At 35.2% G+C, this 19,603-nt stretch overlaps 1 protein-coding gene across 1 annotated transcript in view; it reads left to right on the top strand.

Moving 5' to 3' along the window:
- LOC126822623 (apoptosis-resistant E3 ubiquitin protein ligase 1) overlaps window positions 1-19,603 on the top strand; it is a 76,820-nt gene that overhangs the window by 45,465 nt on the left and 11,752 nt on the right. The window contains exons 4-11 of the mRNA XM_050551606.1: window positions 3,641-3,879; window positions 12,707-12,944; window positions 14,264-14,427; window positions 15,755-15,923; window positions 16,999-17,132; window positions 17,865-17,942; window positions 18,483-18,624; window positions 19,185-19,306. Of these exons, the coding sequence (XP_050407563.1) occupies window positions 3,641-3,879; window positions 12,707-12,944; window positions 14,264-14,427; window positions 15,755-15,923; window positions 16,999-17,132; window positions 17,865-17,942; window positions 18,483-18,624; window positions 19,185-19,306 (1,286 nt within the window). The remainder of the gene's footprint in view (window positions 1-3,640; window positions 3,880-12,706; window positions 12,945-14,263; window positions 14,428-15,754; window positions 15,924-16,998; window positions 17,133-17,864; window positions 17,943-18,482; window positions 18,625-19,184; window positions 19,307-19,603) is intronic.

Genomic DNA, 19,603 nt, shown 5'->3' with positions numbered 1-19,603 from the left:
GGTCTTTAGCAGTGGAAGGAATTCGGAGAATCCGATCCGGAGAAAACCCACAAGGTTGGACGGACGACCCTGCTCCTTCTCACAAACAAGTGGGGAAATGAAACTGTGCCACTTTACTCATGATCTATGGTTCAAATTTATTTCAATAATTCGCTTGCACATAGGGGCCTTTAGCAGTGGGATGAAACCAGAGGATCCACAGAAAACTCACAAGATTGGACAGATGACCCTGGTCCTTCTCACATACAAGCGGGGAAACGAAAGTATGCCACTTGACTGGATGATAGACCTTTAAACTATTGGATCTGCCAGCCCCGCGGTAATTAGAATTGTAAACAAGACAATTATTACTAGAAATTGTTTTGCTGTTTTTCTATGATAAACACATGTAAGAACTGAGATGAACTGTGGAATAATCTCTGGTTCTTCTTGTTGATGATAAACAACAGGCTCCGAGTTCACAAAGCATTCTCAGACTTAAGTTCAGAATTTACTCAAAATTGTTCACCTTATTTTAAAGATACATGTACAGTATGGGAGATTCAATAACGAGTTGGCAGTTAAAAACTAGATAATGTAAAGGCAATTTGCTGAAAATTTCATTCAAATTGATCCACATTTGAAATTTCCGCCTAGCCTCTATCATCATTACTAAAGTCAGTACGATATATAAACAGCATAGTCTCGATTATCCATTTAATCGTTAAATTGTGACGGAAAGTTATGCAGTAAATCGGCGCATAATCCACTTAAGATTGCAGGCTAGCGATGCCATATAGAGTTTATGGTCTTGATAAGTTAATTAATGTGTAATTAATAATTTAGATAATATTTCAAGCCTAAAGAAAGACGTGCAATAGGCAGATTTAGCTCTTGCATAATGTATGTTTAACTAAAATATAGAACTTTATAAAACTTTTGTTGTTTTAAGGTATCAAATACATCAATAAGAAACGATGTGCAAAGGTTTTTGTTTCTGGATCAAAAATATTTCTCATAAACAGTGAATGGAAGTTGAGTAAATTCTTTACTTAAGTCTGAGAAGATTCGAATGCTTTGTGAACTTGGAACCTGTTTAATACAATTTTAAAATTGGCTTCGTACTTATAACAGTGTCGCCTTTGGCTTAATTTCTTGGCTGTTTCTTCAAGCAAATTTACCAAATGAAATGAGGTTTATAACGTTCTACTGTTCTGCTCCTATACTGGGATAATGAAGACACGCATACGCCATACAGTGTGCTATGAGGGAAATTATAACTGTATTCCCTTTGGCTTTGGTATCTAACCTATTGCTTCAAGTACAGTACTAGAGTGAACTTTGTGATAATGAAGGGTAGTGGAAATAATATTGGGATCAACGTCCTTCTTTTATTCTGCATCAACCAGGCTATAATGATTGCGGGCACACACACCACACTTTTTTACAAATTTCAACTGCCAAGGCTTCTTTTATGTGTACACCAACACATACGCGGGATAAAATGAAATGAAATGGGGTTCTACTCCAACTGGGACTGTTCTGCTTCGACTGGGCTAATGAAGATAGGCATACTATAAGGGAAATTTTGCCTGGACAGCGGCTATATTCCAACTGCCAATGAATCTTTTAACTGCACGGGACCTCGGTTTTTGATCCCATCCGAACGACTAGACAGCTGTCCTTCTCAGGCCCTCTGTTCTGCACCTCTGACAAGGGGAAACCACATCAAAAAATCCTGATGAACTTTCTCTTAAACAAAATATATTTTATTTAATAATTGTATCCAAGAAAATTTAAAAACAGATAGTACTTGATCACTTTTCTCAAAAACTTCTAATTCCATATTTTTAAGTTTTTAAATTTTAAACAAAATAAAGTATTCACTGGATTCGATTGGCTATGTATTGATCAATACTCTAGAGGAACTGTGATATAAATAGGTTACGCCTTACCTCACACGCTGTAAAATATTAATCAACTATTTAAACCGAGATGACCTTTCACCCTAATCTCTCACTAATCTCTCACTAATCTCTCCCTAATCCCTTCCCAGATTCCTGTATATTAATAACTTATATTACACAGATTCATTTTAGGCCACACAGATTAGATTGTCTATTCTTCAGGCCACACGGGGAGGGGAGGGGTGTGGATGGCCGAATGGTTAGCACACGCGCTGTATCATGCGGTCTGTCATTGAGTCAACTAGCAGGGTTCCGATTCCCCTGTTGTACGTGATAAGGAGTTGGGTCGCCTGTCCAACCTTGTGGGTTTTCTCCGGGTCCTCCGGTTTCCTCCCCCTGCTAAAGACCCCTTCGCGCAAGCGAATTATTGAAATAAAATTGAACCATATATTAGTCCCAAAATGACCTGGTTTGTGTCAAGTGGATGTTAAACCCCATTTCTCTCTCTGTACTTTTACAACAGTACAAGATGGCTGACCCTTTAATATCATGCCCAGTATAGTTCTTTGGTGCAATATATCCTGGTTGGAGCTGACGTGCCATTAAACAACCTTTCATTCATTCATTCCAGTATAGTTCTACGGGGGGAATGTCACATCCGAATGTTTACCAATGACACAATATAGTCTGGGCAAAATTGACGCCTTTTACTCATTTTACGCCTCTACGTACTATTGTATGTACCCATTTACACTAAACAGGAAATATTTTTTATCCAGACTTACTTCCAACACCTTTATTTTCATTTTGCAGAAGAACAAAGATTAATATCGAGGACTACTTAACTCACCCGATTACATCCCTTTCAGTGGATTAGTTTTTCACAATATATAGAGGGAAATAAGAAATTTGTTTGTTATTAATGGAAATATTTAAATTTATTTTTATTTTCAGTGATAGGTAGTTCAGCTTTAACGTTATTTATGAAAAGGATAAAAATTTGAATGTTTTTATTTTCAGTGATAATGGTGATAGTTAGTTCAGCTTTATTGTTGTTAATGGAAATAATAACTTTAAATGTTTTTATTTTCAGTGATAAATGGTGATAGATAGTTCAGCTTTATTGTTGTTAATGGAAATAATAAATTGGAATATTTTTATTTTCAGTGATAAATGGTGATAGATAGTTCAGCTTTATTGTTGTTAATGGAAATAATAACTTTAAATGTTTTTATTTTCAGTGATAAATGGTGATAGGTAGTTCAGCTTTATTGTTGTTAATGGAAATAATAACTTTAAATGTTTTTATTTTCAGTGATAAATGGTGATAGGTAGTTCAGCTTTATTGTTGTTAATGGAAATAATAACTTTAAATGTTTTTATTTTCAGTGATAAATGGTGATAGGTAGTTCAGCTTTATTGTTGTTAATGGAAATAATAACTTTAAATGTTTTTATTTTCAGTGACAAATGGTGATAGGTAGTTCAGCTTTATTGTTGTTAATGGAAATAATAAATTGGAATCTTTTTATTTTCAGTGATAATGGTGATAGGTAGTTCAGCTTTATTGTTGTTAATGGAAATAATAACTTTAAATGTTTTTATTTTCAGTGACAAATGGTGATAGGTAGTTCAGCGTTATTGTTGTTAATGGAAATAATAAATTGGAATCTTTTTATTTTCAGTGATAATGATGATAGGTAGTTCAGCTTTAATGTTTATGGAAATAATAAATTGGAATCTTTTTATTTTCAGTGATAATGGTGATAGGTAGTTCAGCTTTAACGGGTGCCGTCATGTTGCTGGGTCCGAACATCAACTGGCTTCAGTCTCATTCTCTTCCCATCTCTCTACCGTCTCTCTCCCTCCCGACGTCAAAGACGACCATATTTGATTTCTTCACCGGCCGTTATCCTGCACCACAGTCATGTACGGTCGATTGGGATTGGGAGGAACCAATGATTGTAGGAAAAACTGTTTCATTCAGAATCAAGGTGAGTTCACAAATTTTATTTTAATTGCTTGATCCATGGTGATATATTTAACAGATCTTTTGACTGCCCAGCGATCGTGATAAACAATATTTTAAAGCAGTTCCAAATATTATTTGTTAGTCTCATGATTTTTTGTACTGTGTTGATATATTTAAAAAGCCTTTTGACTGCCCAGGGATCATGATTTCTAGGGTTTTCTGAATGGTTTAACATCTGCCTGTTACATCATAATGTCTGTCATTGAGTCAAGTCAGACGTGCTTTTGATTCCTAGCTTGTACATAACAAAGATCGAGTTGGGTCACCTATCCAACCTCTTTAATTTTCTCTGGGTCCTCCGGTTTCTTTTGCCCCTAAAAATTCTATACTTAAACCCAAAAAGACCAAAAAGACCAAGTTTGTGTCGGGTGAACATTACACCTAGAAATTCTATATTTAAACCCAAAAAGACAAAGTTTGTGTCGGGTGAACATTACACCTAGAAAATTCTATACTTAAACCCAAAAAGATGAAGTTTGTGTCGAGTGGAGGTTAAACTCTCTCTCTCTCTCTCCCTCTCTCTCTCTCTCTCTATCTCTCTCTCTCTCTGGCTTGATTCTGTTGATTACTAGTATTACTATTTCCATCTTTGTCTGACTTTCTAGACAGTGACCTTATTATATCGTAATCTTCATCCATCTTTCATGGCCGAAAGGAAATATTAAATCAGTACTTACCGGTCAGACGAGCGAGCGTAAATCAATAACACAAATACATTTATCTCTAATAATACCCTAGTCACAAAACATACTAGTTTGTTCCAGAATTGACTACAAACTTCTTTGTATTGTAAAAGGTCTGTCATTAAGTCAACTGGCGTGGTTTTGATTCCCCGGTTGTACGTGACAAGCAGTAGGTCACCTGTCCAACCCCATGGGTTTTCTCCGGGTCCCCGGGTTTCCTCCCACTGCTAAAGACCCACGAAATAAAATTGAACCATGTCTTAATCCCAAAATGACCTAGTTTGTGTCTCTCTCTCTTTGTATTGTTTATCAATGTCTTCATGGTTCCAGTCCTGCATATCTATCAGGGCTAATAAACCGTTACATACCACCCCCTACAGAAAAGACCACAAGATTTGTGCTTATTACACATTCCAAAGTATAATCTACAAACTTTCGGTTCTAGAACATTCCAGTACAGTGCACCTATATTGTAAAATTCTTTACCCCATCACCTTAAAACAACTCCATCACTTGAATCTTTTAAAACAAAACTAAAAACTCATCTATTTACCAGTGTATTTTAGCTAGAATGGATCAAGATATGTGTGTAAATAGTGACCATAGAGTATGCATTTGTGGATGGATTGGTGCTTTACAAATATAGCGCTTTACAAATATACATTATTATTATTATTATTATTAGACAGAAATTCCACAAATTTTTTTTATTGATCATAATAGAATCGTGATCTCAATAGACGTAACTTAATAAGGGTTTTGTTTCAGTTTTATATCCTAGTCTCGTTCACAAAGATCTACTTGAATTTATTTTTATTGATCTTAAAAATTCTAGCTCTGAAACTGCGCAGCTGTAACTGAATTAAACAGGGCTCTTGCTTGAGTTATATCTCCCGGTCGTAGCTGACTGGCTCGAGAACTTACCTGTGAATTAAGTCTGGCCATAAAATCTGACTTTTCAAAGAGTTTAACCTTAAAGTAAATTTATTGACATAATGCTAAAAATTGACATTATGATAATGCTAAAAAAATTGACATAATGCTAAAATTGACATAATGCTAAAATTGACATAATGCTAAAATTGACATAATGCTAAAATTGACATTGACATAATGCTAAAATTGACATAATGCTAAAATTGACATAATGCTAAAATTGACATATTATGGATACTGCTAAAAATAGACATATTTGTAAAAAGAAAATATCTTGCTATTGTGAAAAAAAATCCATGTACATCCAAAAAATTGTCAGGTTGTCATAAGTTTGAATTTAAAGGCCTTGAAGATACATAACCAAAAAGAAAGAAGACACGGCAGCATTTGGACTTTTTTTTTTGGTTTGTTTTTGCTTGTGGTTCAGTGAACTAGGCACTTGGTCACTTACCAGGACGTCCCAAGTTCAGTCTCTGTGTTATCTGAGAAATTAGAATGAGATATTAACCTGGAAATATTACTGTATGTTAGTCACAAATTAACCCGTATAAAATGTCGCCGATTGTATTAAACCCCAAAAATTCTGTTACACATACAAAATAACATAAAACGTAGACAAATATTTTAAAGGAGCTCCCAATATTACTTGTTAGTCTCAAAATAAATTATGTACTGACGAGACCCCAAACTCCCCAAAATAAATTATGTACTGACGAGACCCCAAACTCCCCAAAATAAATTATGTACTGACGAGACCCCAAACTCCCCAAAATAAATTATGTAAAATAGTGAATGGGACGTCAAAGTCCCCAAAATAGATTATGTAAAATAGTGACGAGACGTCAAACTACCCAAAATAAATTACCGGTATGTAAAATAGTGACGAGACGTCAAACTCCCCAAAATAGATTATGTAAAATAGTGACAAGACGCCAAACTCCCCAAAATAAATTATGTAAAAAAACTGAGACGCCAAACTCCCCAAATCCCCACAGGTTACCCTCAAAATAATGAAAGTGAAATTCCAATCAGGTTTTAAACCTCTTTCCTCGATAGAAGAGTTAAGAATACTTTATGTAAAGTACTGAAGAGACGACAAACTCCCAAAATTACCAGATGTTACTCCCAAAATAACATAAGTAAAATTTTTGGTGAGATTTTAAACCTTTTTCCTCGATAGAAGAATTAAAAATGATTTATGTAAAGTACTGACAAGATGGCATACTCCCCAAATTACCACATGCTACTCCCAAAATAACATAAGTAAAATTTCTGATGAAATTTTAAACCCCTTTCCACAATAGAAGAATTAAGAATAATTTAATGGAGATCAGGAAATAAACGTAATTCTATTTATTCTATTACCACGGAGATCAATTAGATCTGATTAGATTGTGAAATCCACCCTCGTTACCCCCACTACGATTTAGACCATTATACTAATTGTTTATTCTCCCTCGTCGTGTCAATTTGTTCCAAGCATGTTAAATCATCAGTCTCCACGATCGACATGGGTTATAAATTTAATGAGTTTTCTCGGAATATTGGTTTATCTCTTGAGAGAGCTTGTCAAACAGCCTAAAACTAAGATTTATTTTTGACCGTTATTATTAGCCGTGGTATACGAGCTGTTGCATACAAGTGAGATTCTGGCGGTAAAATATAGCTTGTTATCGTGTTCGATAAATCGTTATATTATATCAATGTGTACGTTGTCGAAAAAGTAAAGAAAGTTGCAGGTTTCTTTAATGGATTGAACAAATTAAAGTGATGAATCAGGATAGGACGGACGTTGCTCTAAATCTCGCAAATGTCATATTGTCTTGGGTCACGATAAATTCTCGATCAGTTTTCGCTTTTCAATCAACGAAACGAGATCTCCGCGGACGAGCCGACTGAAATAACAGTCTGATGTCGAATTTTAAATTGAGCAGGATAGACATTTTTGTAGACGTTCGTATTTTTTCGAGTATGAAACTGATTTATAGACGAGCCAATTTAAAGTTAAAAGCAGAAGCTTCTTTTAAATTTGGCTATGAAATATTGGAAATGTATATGAGACGCGCTGTCGGAGGAAATTTCAGAGTTTAAATTTTGTTTATGGATGCGTTAACCTGATACGACAAGTGAATATGTCGATTTTAACTGGATTAGAAAATTTCCGCTAAATAAACCAGAAGAGGAAATGTAAATTTGTCAAGCTTGTGTTACATTAAGATCCGTCTCGAGTGAGTATCGAAAAACAGATAATATTTTCAAGCGAACCCAGAAAAGTAGTGTGATATTATTGACATTTGCAACTTCAGTGAATTTTTCCAAGATATTTTAAGTGCTTTTCTAATGGAAATGAATTTTAGTGGAGCTGTGAATTTTTTATTTAATTGAAGATCTTCGAGAAAGTTGACAATGGAATGCTTGACGTAAAGAATAGAACAATATCTTTGTTGAATCTCAGGAATGTAATGATTTTTATTGAATATTGCACGATGCTGTTGACATTAAAATCCATTTTAGTGTCTTTTCGATGATCTGCAGTCATTATTTTAACATGTTTATAAAAATCTAATTAATTGTTTAGTCAAAGAAAGAATAAAATGCTTGGTATGGATTTCAAACTTTAGGATGTTTTTGTTGGTTAAAATCTGCACAAAACAAATTTTTTTAATATTTTAATCATCAGGCGGGAGTGTAAGTATCGTGTTTCTCAAAGATTCTGTCCATTTTTCCGAAAATATCGAATTTTTCATGGCTTAATCCAGGCCAAGATTAAGTTATTATTTTATTAAAGATGCTTTATGGAAGATTAGGTAAAGAGCTGGAAGTTCTCACTGTAATGGTTAAAGTTAGATAATGTGAAGGGAATATGCTGAAAATTTTAGTCAAATTGCTTTACTCTAAGCCGAGAAAACCTTATTTTAAAATCTCTGTACCGTTGATTGTCGTTGTTACCGCTGTCACAATAATTAAAATCGGTTATCCAGTTTTGGTGTTAATCATCAATGCAAGGGCATAAAGCAGCAGATCAGATTCAAATCTAATGAAAATTGGACACATAAGATGGCATCGAGAGTTGATTATTGTTTTCATAAATTAATTAATGTCTAATTAATAATTTAGATAACATCTCAGGCCTAAAGAAAGGCCTGCAGTAGGAAGATTTAGCTCTTGCATAATGTATGTTTAATGATGAAAAATTTTATATTTGTCATATCTTGATAAATACTGAACAGAAATGAACCATTTTTAGACTGATATTCCTGTTAGAAATTCAACTTTGACCATATTGTAGGTTACAAGGGATTCCTCAATCCCTTAAATGAAAACCAGAGACTTTTATATTTAACACTAAAAATAAAATGGTTTTGCGGGTTCTACTTTTCAGCACCAACCTCCTTAAGCTGATCATCATTATGCTATTATGGAAATTCCAACTGTCAAGCTTTCTTTTGCATGCAAGTCATCTGGATTTGATTTTTCCATCCCATCCAAAAGAGTAGACACTGTCCCTGCCAGGGGGTTGGATGGCCGAATGGTTAGCATGTGCGCACAGCATCATAAGGTCTGTCATTGAGTCAACTGGTGTGGTATCGATTCCCTGGTTGTGACAAAGAGTAGGGTTGCCTGTTCAACCTCGTGGATTTTCCCTGTGTCATCTGGTTTCCTCCCTAAAGAGCCCTACGTGCAAGGGAATTATTGAAATAAAATTGAACCATGTGTTAGTCCCGAAATTACCTAGTTTGTGTTGAGTGGACTTACCCCCTCTCTCTCTCTCTCTCTCTCTCTCTCTCTCTCTCTCTCTCATTCTCTCTGTCTCTCACTCTCTGTCCTTGCCAGTTCCTCTATTGTACACCTCTGAAAAGGGGGAACCACGAATCCAGAGGACTTTATTCAGCCAACACTCGGATTGCTGCCAGGATCTTCTAGTTAGGGATCAACAGAGCTATATATAGGTGCCCGATGCACTGAACAACTATGATTTCCATTAGTTTTAATTCATATCGATAAATACTAAAAAATTACTAGAATTTGAATAGTAAAATGAGAGCGACTTCATGATCCACAGCTATATAATTTATTTTATTGTATAAAGATAGGAGTCAAGAAGCTTAGATAATAAATGTTTAGATGTTACAAGTTTATTTTTTTCACACTTGGCTGTATTATATTTACTTAGGATGTGAATAGAGCTGATTTATAAAACCTCACCAGGAATCTCTCCCGTCTTTAGAAACATCGCTATAACCTAGTGACCTATCTCTCGTTAAAACTGGTTGAAGCAAATGAAACATGTTTCCATTGATTTCCGAGAGTTTGTCTTTAGAACTAGTTATAACCTTTTGACTTTATTCCCATAAACATTGGAACAGTTTTTAACATTTATCACTGGAAACCGGGTATCATTTAATCTTGTGTATCTAGCATTAAATTATTTCACATTCGTTTAATGACAAATCTATGTTTAAAATTTTGTAAAAATCATTTAAAATCATCCAAAATCATCTAATTTGTACTGGTGTCCAGTTTGTAGCTGTTCAGTTGGGTTGTTTATTTTTTAACAGTGATCTAGAAATTAAACACTTGTAAATTATAAGCTCATTATCAAAATTGAATGGTCAGCTTTAGATTGGACCCAAGTCAAAATTTTATGATGTTTGGTGATTTTAACAAAGAAATGGTTAGTGTGTGTGTGTGCTGTATCATAAGGTCTGTCATTGAGTCAAATTGCATGGTTTCGAATCCCTGGTTGTGTACGTGACGAGGAGTAGGGTAGCCTGTCCAATCTTGTGGATTTTCTCTGGGTCCATCGGTTTCCTCCCACTGTTAAAGACCCCAACATGCAAGTGAATTATTGAAATAAAAAAATTAAACCATATGTTAGTCCCGAAATGACCTAGTTTGTGTCGAGTGGACCTTAAACCCAATTCTCTCTCTCTCTCTCTCTCTCTCTCTCTCTCTCTCTCTCTCTCTCTATCTCTCACTCTCTTTCTCTGTCCTTGCCAGTCCCTCCATTGTACACCTCTGAAAAGGGGGAACCACAAATCCAGAGGAACTCTGTCTCTCTGTCTCTGTCTCTGTCTCTCTCTGTATTTTATAAAATCATTATTTGATGGTTTTACTGATTTTAAATGTTGTGTTGCTTTAGGTTAATGTTATATCCAAGGCTGATTGAATTACAATGATATCAAATCAGTTAATAACCAGTGTTTGTTGATCTTGTCAACTTCAATTGATCAAAATATAAATCAGACGAAGCCAAGTTGTAAATATGTTGATACACAGTGAAACCGTACCACTTTTATGAATGGGATTCTAAATCTCGTTTGAGGGACCTCGGTTGTACGTGACAAAGAGTTGGGTCGCTTGTCCATTCTTGTCGATTTTCTCCGGGTCCTCCAGTTTCCCCCCACTGCTAATTACCCCTACGCTCAAGCGAATTATTGAAGTAAAATTGAACCACATGTTAATACAGAAATTACCTACTTTGTGTCGAGTGGAGGTTAAACCCCCCTCTCTCTCTCTCTCTCTCTCTCTCTCCCTCCCTCCCTCCCTCTCTCTCTCCCTCCCTCTCTCTTGTTTGAGGGATACATTTAAATCTTGAAATTATAAATGTAACAACATCAAATCACAAGCATAGCATGTGAGAGAATCTTTTTTTATGATCGCATATAAACACAATAAATTGAATTAGACAGAACGGAACTGCTGGAAATCATGAATTAATGGTGCAGCTTCCCCTCCTTCCACATCATACGCATGTCAATAGAGTTGATTAGAGGCTTGTCATGCGAATAAATGTCTAAATAATAGTTTATTTAACATTTGATGGCAAAATAAAGACCTGCAATAGGCAGATTTAGCTCTTACATAACGCATCGTTAAATAGCAATGGAAGGTTATATATTGGCGCTATTCCCTGAGGATGGCGATGACCTCTAGTGACCCAATTCCAACCGCTGGCCGATTCTGATCAAATGGATTAAGAACAATATTCTGGGGGACCATGTATAAATTTTTTGGATCCAAGTAAACTGATTGATTTGTTGACTATTAATCATATTTAATAACGATACATGATCATGTTCCTCTCATATCATGCTTAATGTTTTCATGAAGTAGTTTGTATTGGATGTTATCATCAGCCTTGAGGTCGCTGTATTTGGATTCATAGTCAAAGTGACACAGCAATATTAGGAATATTCAATCTGGAGATCGCCATTTAAGATATTTTCGTTTCCTAACAAACTATATGTGAAAGTTGTGACTATCCACTGTTGATGTTTTAGTTTGGTTTTTTTCATTGTTAAATGCTAACGACACATTACACAAGAGGTAAATCTGCCTATTGTGGATCTTTTTTTAGGCCTGAAATGTTTTCTAAAAATTGGACATTATTTAAGTTATCCAGACCATAATCAACTCTCGATGCCATTGTTAGCCTGTGATGTTTACTGGATTTGAATACAATTTGTGATGGTTGATTTAAAGTAAATATGGATAATCAAGACTTTGTTTTTTTATCGTACTGATTTTAGTATTGATGATCGAGGCTAGGCCCAAAATTCAATCGCTAAATTCTCGGTTCAAAGTGCATTAATTTGACTAAAATTCAATCGCTAATATCTCGGTTCAGAGTGGAGCAATTTAACTGAAATTTTCAGCGTATCCAGACTATAATCAACTCTTGATGCCATTGTTAGCCTGTGATGTTTACTGGATTTGAATACAATTTGTGATGGTTGATTTAAAGTAAATATGGATAATCAAGACTTTGTTTTTTTATCGTACTGATTTTAGTATTGATGATCGAGGCTAGGCCTAAAATTCAATCGCTAATATCTCGGTGCAGAGTTGGGCAATTTAACTGAAATTTTCAGCATATTCTCTTTACGTTATCTATTTGTTAACTATTATAGTGACAACTGTCAACTCTTTATCTAATCTCCCATAATGCTCCTTTAAATGATCAATTTCACTACAATTTAGCGTTGATCAAGTCGTGGAAAATTTGATATTGTTTGCATACTTTTATTTGCTTTTCTTAATCAAATTTCAAACGATGAGTTTGAGTACATTTTAACATTGATTAGATAAGTATGAAAAATTAAATATAGTCTGAAAAGTGCATGTTTGAGATCAAAGACATTTAATGGTATTTTAATTAAATTTCAGTTTTTTCTGAAGAATGGCAAGATCTATCCTGTTACATCACACGATAATATCTTGGTGGAGATCATGCACCAGGGAGTTAAAGTGGCCCACAACATGGAGTCTGGTTTTAAAGAACCTGATTCATCAAACATGGCTAAAGTTAGTTTTACGGTACACAAGTCAGGAACTTATAATATCTCAGTGATGATCGGAGCACGACACATAAAGGGTAGCCCCTTTAACAAGGTCTTTGAAGCAGGTAAGGATATTTATAGATATGGGGATTTGAGCGTGGATTTTGAATATGATGCTGGATCACGAACAAGGAGGTTCCGAGGTAGATCATGTTATATTGGGAGATGCTAATTGTAGGCCGGTTGGGGAGGTTCAGGTATTTCCGAAGTCCATAATGGACACTTTATAGAAATTTGTAATTTTAGAAATACTAACCCTACCCCTAACCCAAAGCCTTTTAAGAGGAGTAAAAGGTAAATCAGATCCAGACGCTAGATCACGAACAAGGAGGTTCCGAGGTAGATCATGTTATATTGAGAGATGCTAATTGTAGGCCAGTTTCAGAGGTTCGCATAATACCAGAGTCGAAAATGGCCACTTTATATAAATGAGTATTTAATACTTACCCTAACCCTTTTAAGAGGGGTAAATGGTAAATTAGATCCAAGTTCAGTCTTCTAAAAAGGTTTAGGGTTAGTATTCCCCAAAAATTTGCATTTTTATAAAGCGACCATCTTGGACTTCGGAAACACCCGAACCTCCCCAACCAGCCTACAATTAGCATCTCCCTGGTATATTTTCTCCTTGTCTGTTGTGCAGCGAAAAGTGCCTAGTCAATAGGATGAAACTAAAAACGGTAGTCCTATGTTGATTATTGGCAGCACTAATCTGGAGGTTCTGACCGGGGAATTCCAATGGTTTCTCCTGGTCAGTTGTGTGGCAAAAAGTGCCTAGTCAATCGGAAGGGACAAAAATGGAAGTCCTGTGTTGATTATAGGCAGCACTAATCTGGAGGTTCTGACCGGGGAATTCCAATGGTTTCTCCTGGTCAGTTGTGTGGCAAAAAGTGCCTAGTCAATCGGAAGGGACAAAAATGGAAGTCCTGTGTTGATTATTGGCAGCACTAATCTGGAGGTTCAGTGTTTGATCCAGATTTTGACCAAGGAATCCTGACGGTTTTTCCTTATCAATTGTGTGGCAAAAAGTGCCTAATCAATCGGAAGGGACTCAAAATGGAGGTCCCTTTTATTCTATTGGCAGCACGGCAGGTTCTGGGATCCATTCTGGTATTGACTGAGAAAGTTTGTTGGGATTTGGCCCGCCTGGTTCCCCCTTGTTATGTAGGAACAGACACCTAGATTTTTGGCTTTTAGTGTTTGTATCATTTGCAGCGCTAATCAGGGAGTCCGGGATTTGATCCTAGCAGTATTGTCTGTATCATTTGCAACGCTAATCAGGGGTTCCTGGATTTGATCCCAGCATTGACTGAGACAGTTAGTTATGATTTTCCTCATAAGAATTCTAGTATTGCATGGATTTAATCAGTAAATTATATATTTTTAGGACCAGTTGATGCGGGTAAAACTGGGTTTATGAATTATAGTTCCACAGTCGTGTGTACGGCTGGTTCCTCACATCCTCTAACCATAGAAACCAGAGATAGTTTTGGTAACCTAGCAACATATAAAACAGATCAGAGTAATTACTTTAAAATAAAAGTAACAGAGGTAGGTTATTTCATTTTTATTAATGTCCACATGGAAATGTGGTCGTATATTGCCGTCGCCCCCGTCCGTCTGAGTAACAGAGGTGGGTTATTTCGTTTTATTAAAATGGGAATGGGGGCCGAGAAAATAATATGAAATGAAATGGGGTTTAATGACCCCCTACATTTGAGCACCAACTGGGCTAATGGACATATGCCATACACTTCCTGTTCATCAAATTCGAAATACACCATAGGATGGGATGGGAATTAAAGGGAAAGTGAAATGAATTGAGATGAGTGTTTAACATCCAATGATTTTGAAAAAATAACACTATAAACCTCAGAATGCCTCGTTCGGCATTTTTATCCAAATGTGGCAAAAACGTGTTAAAATTTTTGACACAACGTTGTAACGTGGCAAAAACAAAATACCACATTTGTCATCATCCAGAACGCGGTTATATAATAAGTCTTCCAGATCCTAGTGTAGTAAAACAAAATTTTGAACTATAAAAAACGAAACGAAAAAGGATCTGTGTTTTATATAGATTGCTTGATGGACAACTTCTTAATCCAAGCTGGTTGATATTTTGATTTATTAAGTGAATGTTAAATAAATTATATACCATGAAAATAAGTTATATTACCACGAAAATAAATTATATTACCACAAAAAATAAAATAAGTTATATTACCATGAAAATAAGTTTTATTACCATGGAAATAAGTTATATTACCACGAAAATGAATTATATTACCACAAAAAATAAGATAAGTTATATTACCACGAAAATGAATTATATTACCACAAAAAATAAAATAAGTTATATTACCATGAAAATAAGTTATATTACCACGAAAATAAATTATATTACCACAAAAAATAAAATAAGTTATATTATCATGAAAATAAATTATATACCATGAAAATAAGTTATATTACCACGAAAATAAATTAAATTACCACAAAAAATAAAATAAATTATATTACCATGAAAATAAGTTATATTACCATGAAAATAAGTTATATTACCACGAAAATAAATTATATTAACACAAAAAATAAAATAAGTTATATTACCATGAAAATAAGTTATATTACCACGAAAATAAATTATATTACCACAAAAAATAAAATAAGTTATATTATCATGAAAATAAATTATATACCATGAAAATAAGTTATATTACCACGAAAATAAGTTATATCACCACGAAAATAAGTTATATCAGCACGAAAATAAGTTATATTACCACGAAAATATATTACCATGAAAATAAATAATACTACCCCGATCCAGTAGGCCTAAATATCTCAATCTATAATATATATTATTTTATTTTAGGCTGGGACGCACACACGTTATATCCCCACAACTCAGATTTATTACGATCCAGTCGGAAAACGTTTAACTATGCATATAAAGATGGATCGTCCAGGCTGTTTTCAAGCTCAAGTTAGTTACGGTGACATCAAGTTAAAGAATGGAGATTTTAATATACTAGTTCTAAGTCGTAAGTCAACAATTTTTTTATATAATCATTCTTGATTCTTGATTTGATATGTTTGGTTCCTTATTGTTTTTATTGTATGTCTGGAAGATGTGTTTGTTTGCTTGTTGTTTGAGGTGTCTGTGTATATCGCGTGTCATGTCCACGGGTTTGTCCTGTGTAATTATTTATGTGTGGTGCGGTCCTCCTACGCTTACTATTAAACACTCAGAGTGTGATTTTAGCTCTCTAGGAAGCCCTTGCAATCACGTTTTGGAATATGTCCAAAAATGATTTAATGTGTGTGGTATATTATGTGTCATGTCCGCGGGTTTGTCTTGCATAATTGTTTATGTGTGATTACTATTAAACACTAAGGATGTGATTTTAGCACTACAGGAACCCTATGGACGCTACAATGCCGTGAAAGGTGAATCTCTAACAGGAATATCAGTCCAATAATGGTTCCATTCTGTTCTGTAATTACCAAGTTATGATGAATTTTAAGCTTATTAATATGAATATTAGTTCTATATATGGTGCCATTCCGTTCTGTAATTACAAAGATATGATGAATTAAAAATTGTATGGATCTCTGCTTGTTATGTAACAAGAACCCCACCATTTTTATGTGCTGTGAACCAGATTAATGGGCCTGTAATTTATCCGATTGAATCCAAGCCGCGGAATTATCTAGTTTTGGTATTTCGATGTTCTTAATTAAATGTTATATAATCAATCTTGAGTACATATTAGCGTGGATTAATCCGTGAAAATTTTTTTCGACAAAATGCAAATCATGCATCATTACTTTAAAAATAACTACAATGGAATTATCAAAATAAAAAATTGCTAACAATCTAACCGATCAATTGACAACCCCTGTAAGCGAGTTACCGACCCTTGAATTAAATTCTTCAGCCCAGCTAAGAGGCCAACCTGGATAACTTTGCCAATTTGTGACCATGGTAATGCCACCAGGATTTAGAAATACTGTAAATAAAAGCCTGCCAGGTGAGTCCAATCTGAAGAGTTCACTACAAACGAAATTACGGTAGTTGGGGTCTTATAAAAAAATTTTTTATTATATTTATAACAGCTGATGAAATGGTCCATGTTAGTAAAAATTTAATCAAAAAAACTCACAGTATTTGGTATGAGGCTCGTCTAATATCGTATAACCACGAGAAGTTGGATCGACCGAAGAAAGTTTACGTTTATGTATCACCAAAGGTAAGTGATAGCTATGATTGATTCTTTCCAGAAAGGGGAGCCATGGTAGCTAGCCTGGAGGTAGCGTGTTCGATCCTTGCATTGGCTTAGAAAGTTCATCAGGATTTTCAGACATGATTTCCTCCTGTCAGTGGTGCTGTCTAGTCGTTCGGATGGGACAGAAAACCGAGGTCCCGTGTGTACATTGGCATGCACGTAAAAGATCCCTTTGCAGTTGGAATTCAATGTACAATAATTTATATGAAAGTATATCATATCTACAGCCCGGAAAATTTGACGATTTATACAAGGATCCCCATCTCAAAACTGTTAATGGTAATCAGTAGAAATCATATTGAAATGAAATGAAATGAAATGGAGTTTAACGTCTTTCTTTTCTGCTCCTATACTGGGCTAATGAAGACGGGCATACGCCATACAGTGTGCTATGAGGGAAATTTTGCCTGGGCAGCGGCACTATCGCCTACTCTTATATCAAATTCCAACTGCCAGGGGGTCTTTTTCGTGCATTGCAATATATACATGGGACCTCGGTTTTTCGTATCATCCGAAGGACTTTACAGCTGTCCTTGTCAGGTCCTCCGTCCTGCATCACTGACAAGGGGGAACCACATCTTCATATTAAACATTAGACATTAATTAACTGATCCAGGCCATAATCAACTCTCGATGCCATCGAGATATATATATGACAAATTATTATATTTATTTTTTTTTTTTTTTTTTTTACAGCAATTAACACTCAAGGAATTTTATTTTAAAATAATAGGAAAAAAGTTGTATACTTTTAGAGTTTGTCCTTCAACCAAGGTTAGTCACATATTGTTACGTCATTGATATAAGGCCCTATCACAATTATTTGTCAAAATCACTTTTTTACCTTTTTGAAATCAAGATTACCATTTTAACACAGTTGTATCAAATACAATATTGGACATCATAATTGTTACTTGTGCAGTTTTGCCTACTATCCTTTGATTTCCGATTGTGACAGGCTGTTTTATATGTACGTCTATGGTCACACAGATGGACCTCTACGTTTCATCCAATCTAAATGTCTTAGAATTTATAAAGCCCATCTTTCCTCCATTTCTTAAAAAAAATAATATTTAATGTAGATATTTTCTATGATATTCTACCTGTTTTGTATTTTTTTCCTGTGTTATATTTAATTTTAGTTATTTTTTAAAATGTATATCGGTAATCTATATTTTTTATACCGCATGTTAATAATAATGTATTAGTTTTTTATACAAGTGCCACGGAGCAGCTGTACAAGCTGGATTTTGGCGCTAAGGTTCGATAAATTATTATTATTATTAAAATTAATCTTTTCTCTTTTTTTTGTAGTTTTATTTTAATGGCTATAACAATCATTATGACGCTCCAACGTTTATGATTGACGACGGATCTCAGCCCCCGATAGTTATAGCTGCCAAAGATAGAAATGTTATAGCGGCCACATTTACTAGCTTTCTGCTCAAAAATATAGGTAAGTTTTACTTCTAGTATTGGGTTGTAAATTTCAAACCTATTTAGGAGACGGGGTGTGGGGGGGCGGGAGAGGGGGGACAGCCGAATGGTTAACATGTGCACGCTGTATGATAAGGTCTGTCATTGAGTCAACTGCCGTGGTTTCGAATCCCCTATTGTACGTGACAAGGAGTAGGGTCGCCTGTCCAACCTCGTGAGTTTTCTCCGGGTCCTCCAGTTTCCTCCCACTGCTAAACCATACGTTAGTCCCCAAAAGACCTAGTTTGTGTCGAGTGGACGTTAAACTCTGTCTCTCTGTCTGTTTAGGACACCACAGTCTGTGTATTGTTTTGACAATCTCCGGTTTCTGTCGTTACGTGAAGTAGTTTTTGCAATCCCACACTTGTATATGACAGAGAGTAGGGGTGCTTGCTAAACATCAGGGTTTTTCTGGGTCTCCTGTTTTCCCACCACTGCTAATAAAGACCCCTATGCGCAAATAGAAATTGTACCATCGAAATAACCGAGTTAATAAGAAAAAAACAACATTGTAACAGGTTTTTTCTTTTTGCTTTGCAGGTGGTTCGGAAACGTTTTTAGATAAACAGACGTTTTTTTATCATGAAATACGGCAGATGCATACGCGAAGATCCCACGCCTGTCTTCCTATCAAGATTGATCGCAATAATATATTACAGAGTGTAAGTATTCATCGTAGTTATTTTAGTCCCTTCCGATTGACTAGGCACTGTTTGTCACACAACTCACAAGGAGAAATCATCCGGATTCCTCGGTCAATCCCTGGATCAAACACACAGTGGCTCATTGAGTAAGACATGACTCACTAACCTGGAGGTCTCGTGTTCGATCCCTACGTTGGCCGAGACATTTCATCAGGATTTTCCAGCTAGGAGCAAACAATTGCTAAATTCTCGATTCAGAGTTGATCAATTTGACTGAAATTTTCAGCTTATCCCCTTTACATTATCTGTTTTTTA

This window comes from Patella vulgata, chromosome 5, assembly GCF_932274485.2.
Source record: "Patella vulgata chromosome 5, xgPatVulg1.2, whole genome shotgun sequence".
NCBI lineage: Eukaryota > Metazoa > Mollusca > Gastropoda > Patellidae > Patella > Patella vulgata.
Note: the sequence above shows the minus strand (reverse complement) of the source record. Positions and strands in the feature narration are given on the sequence as shown.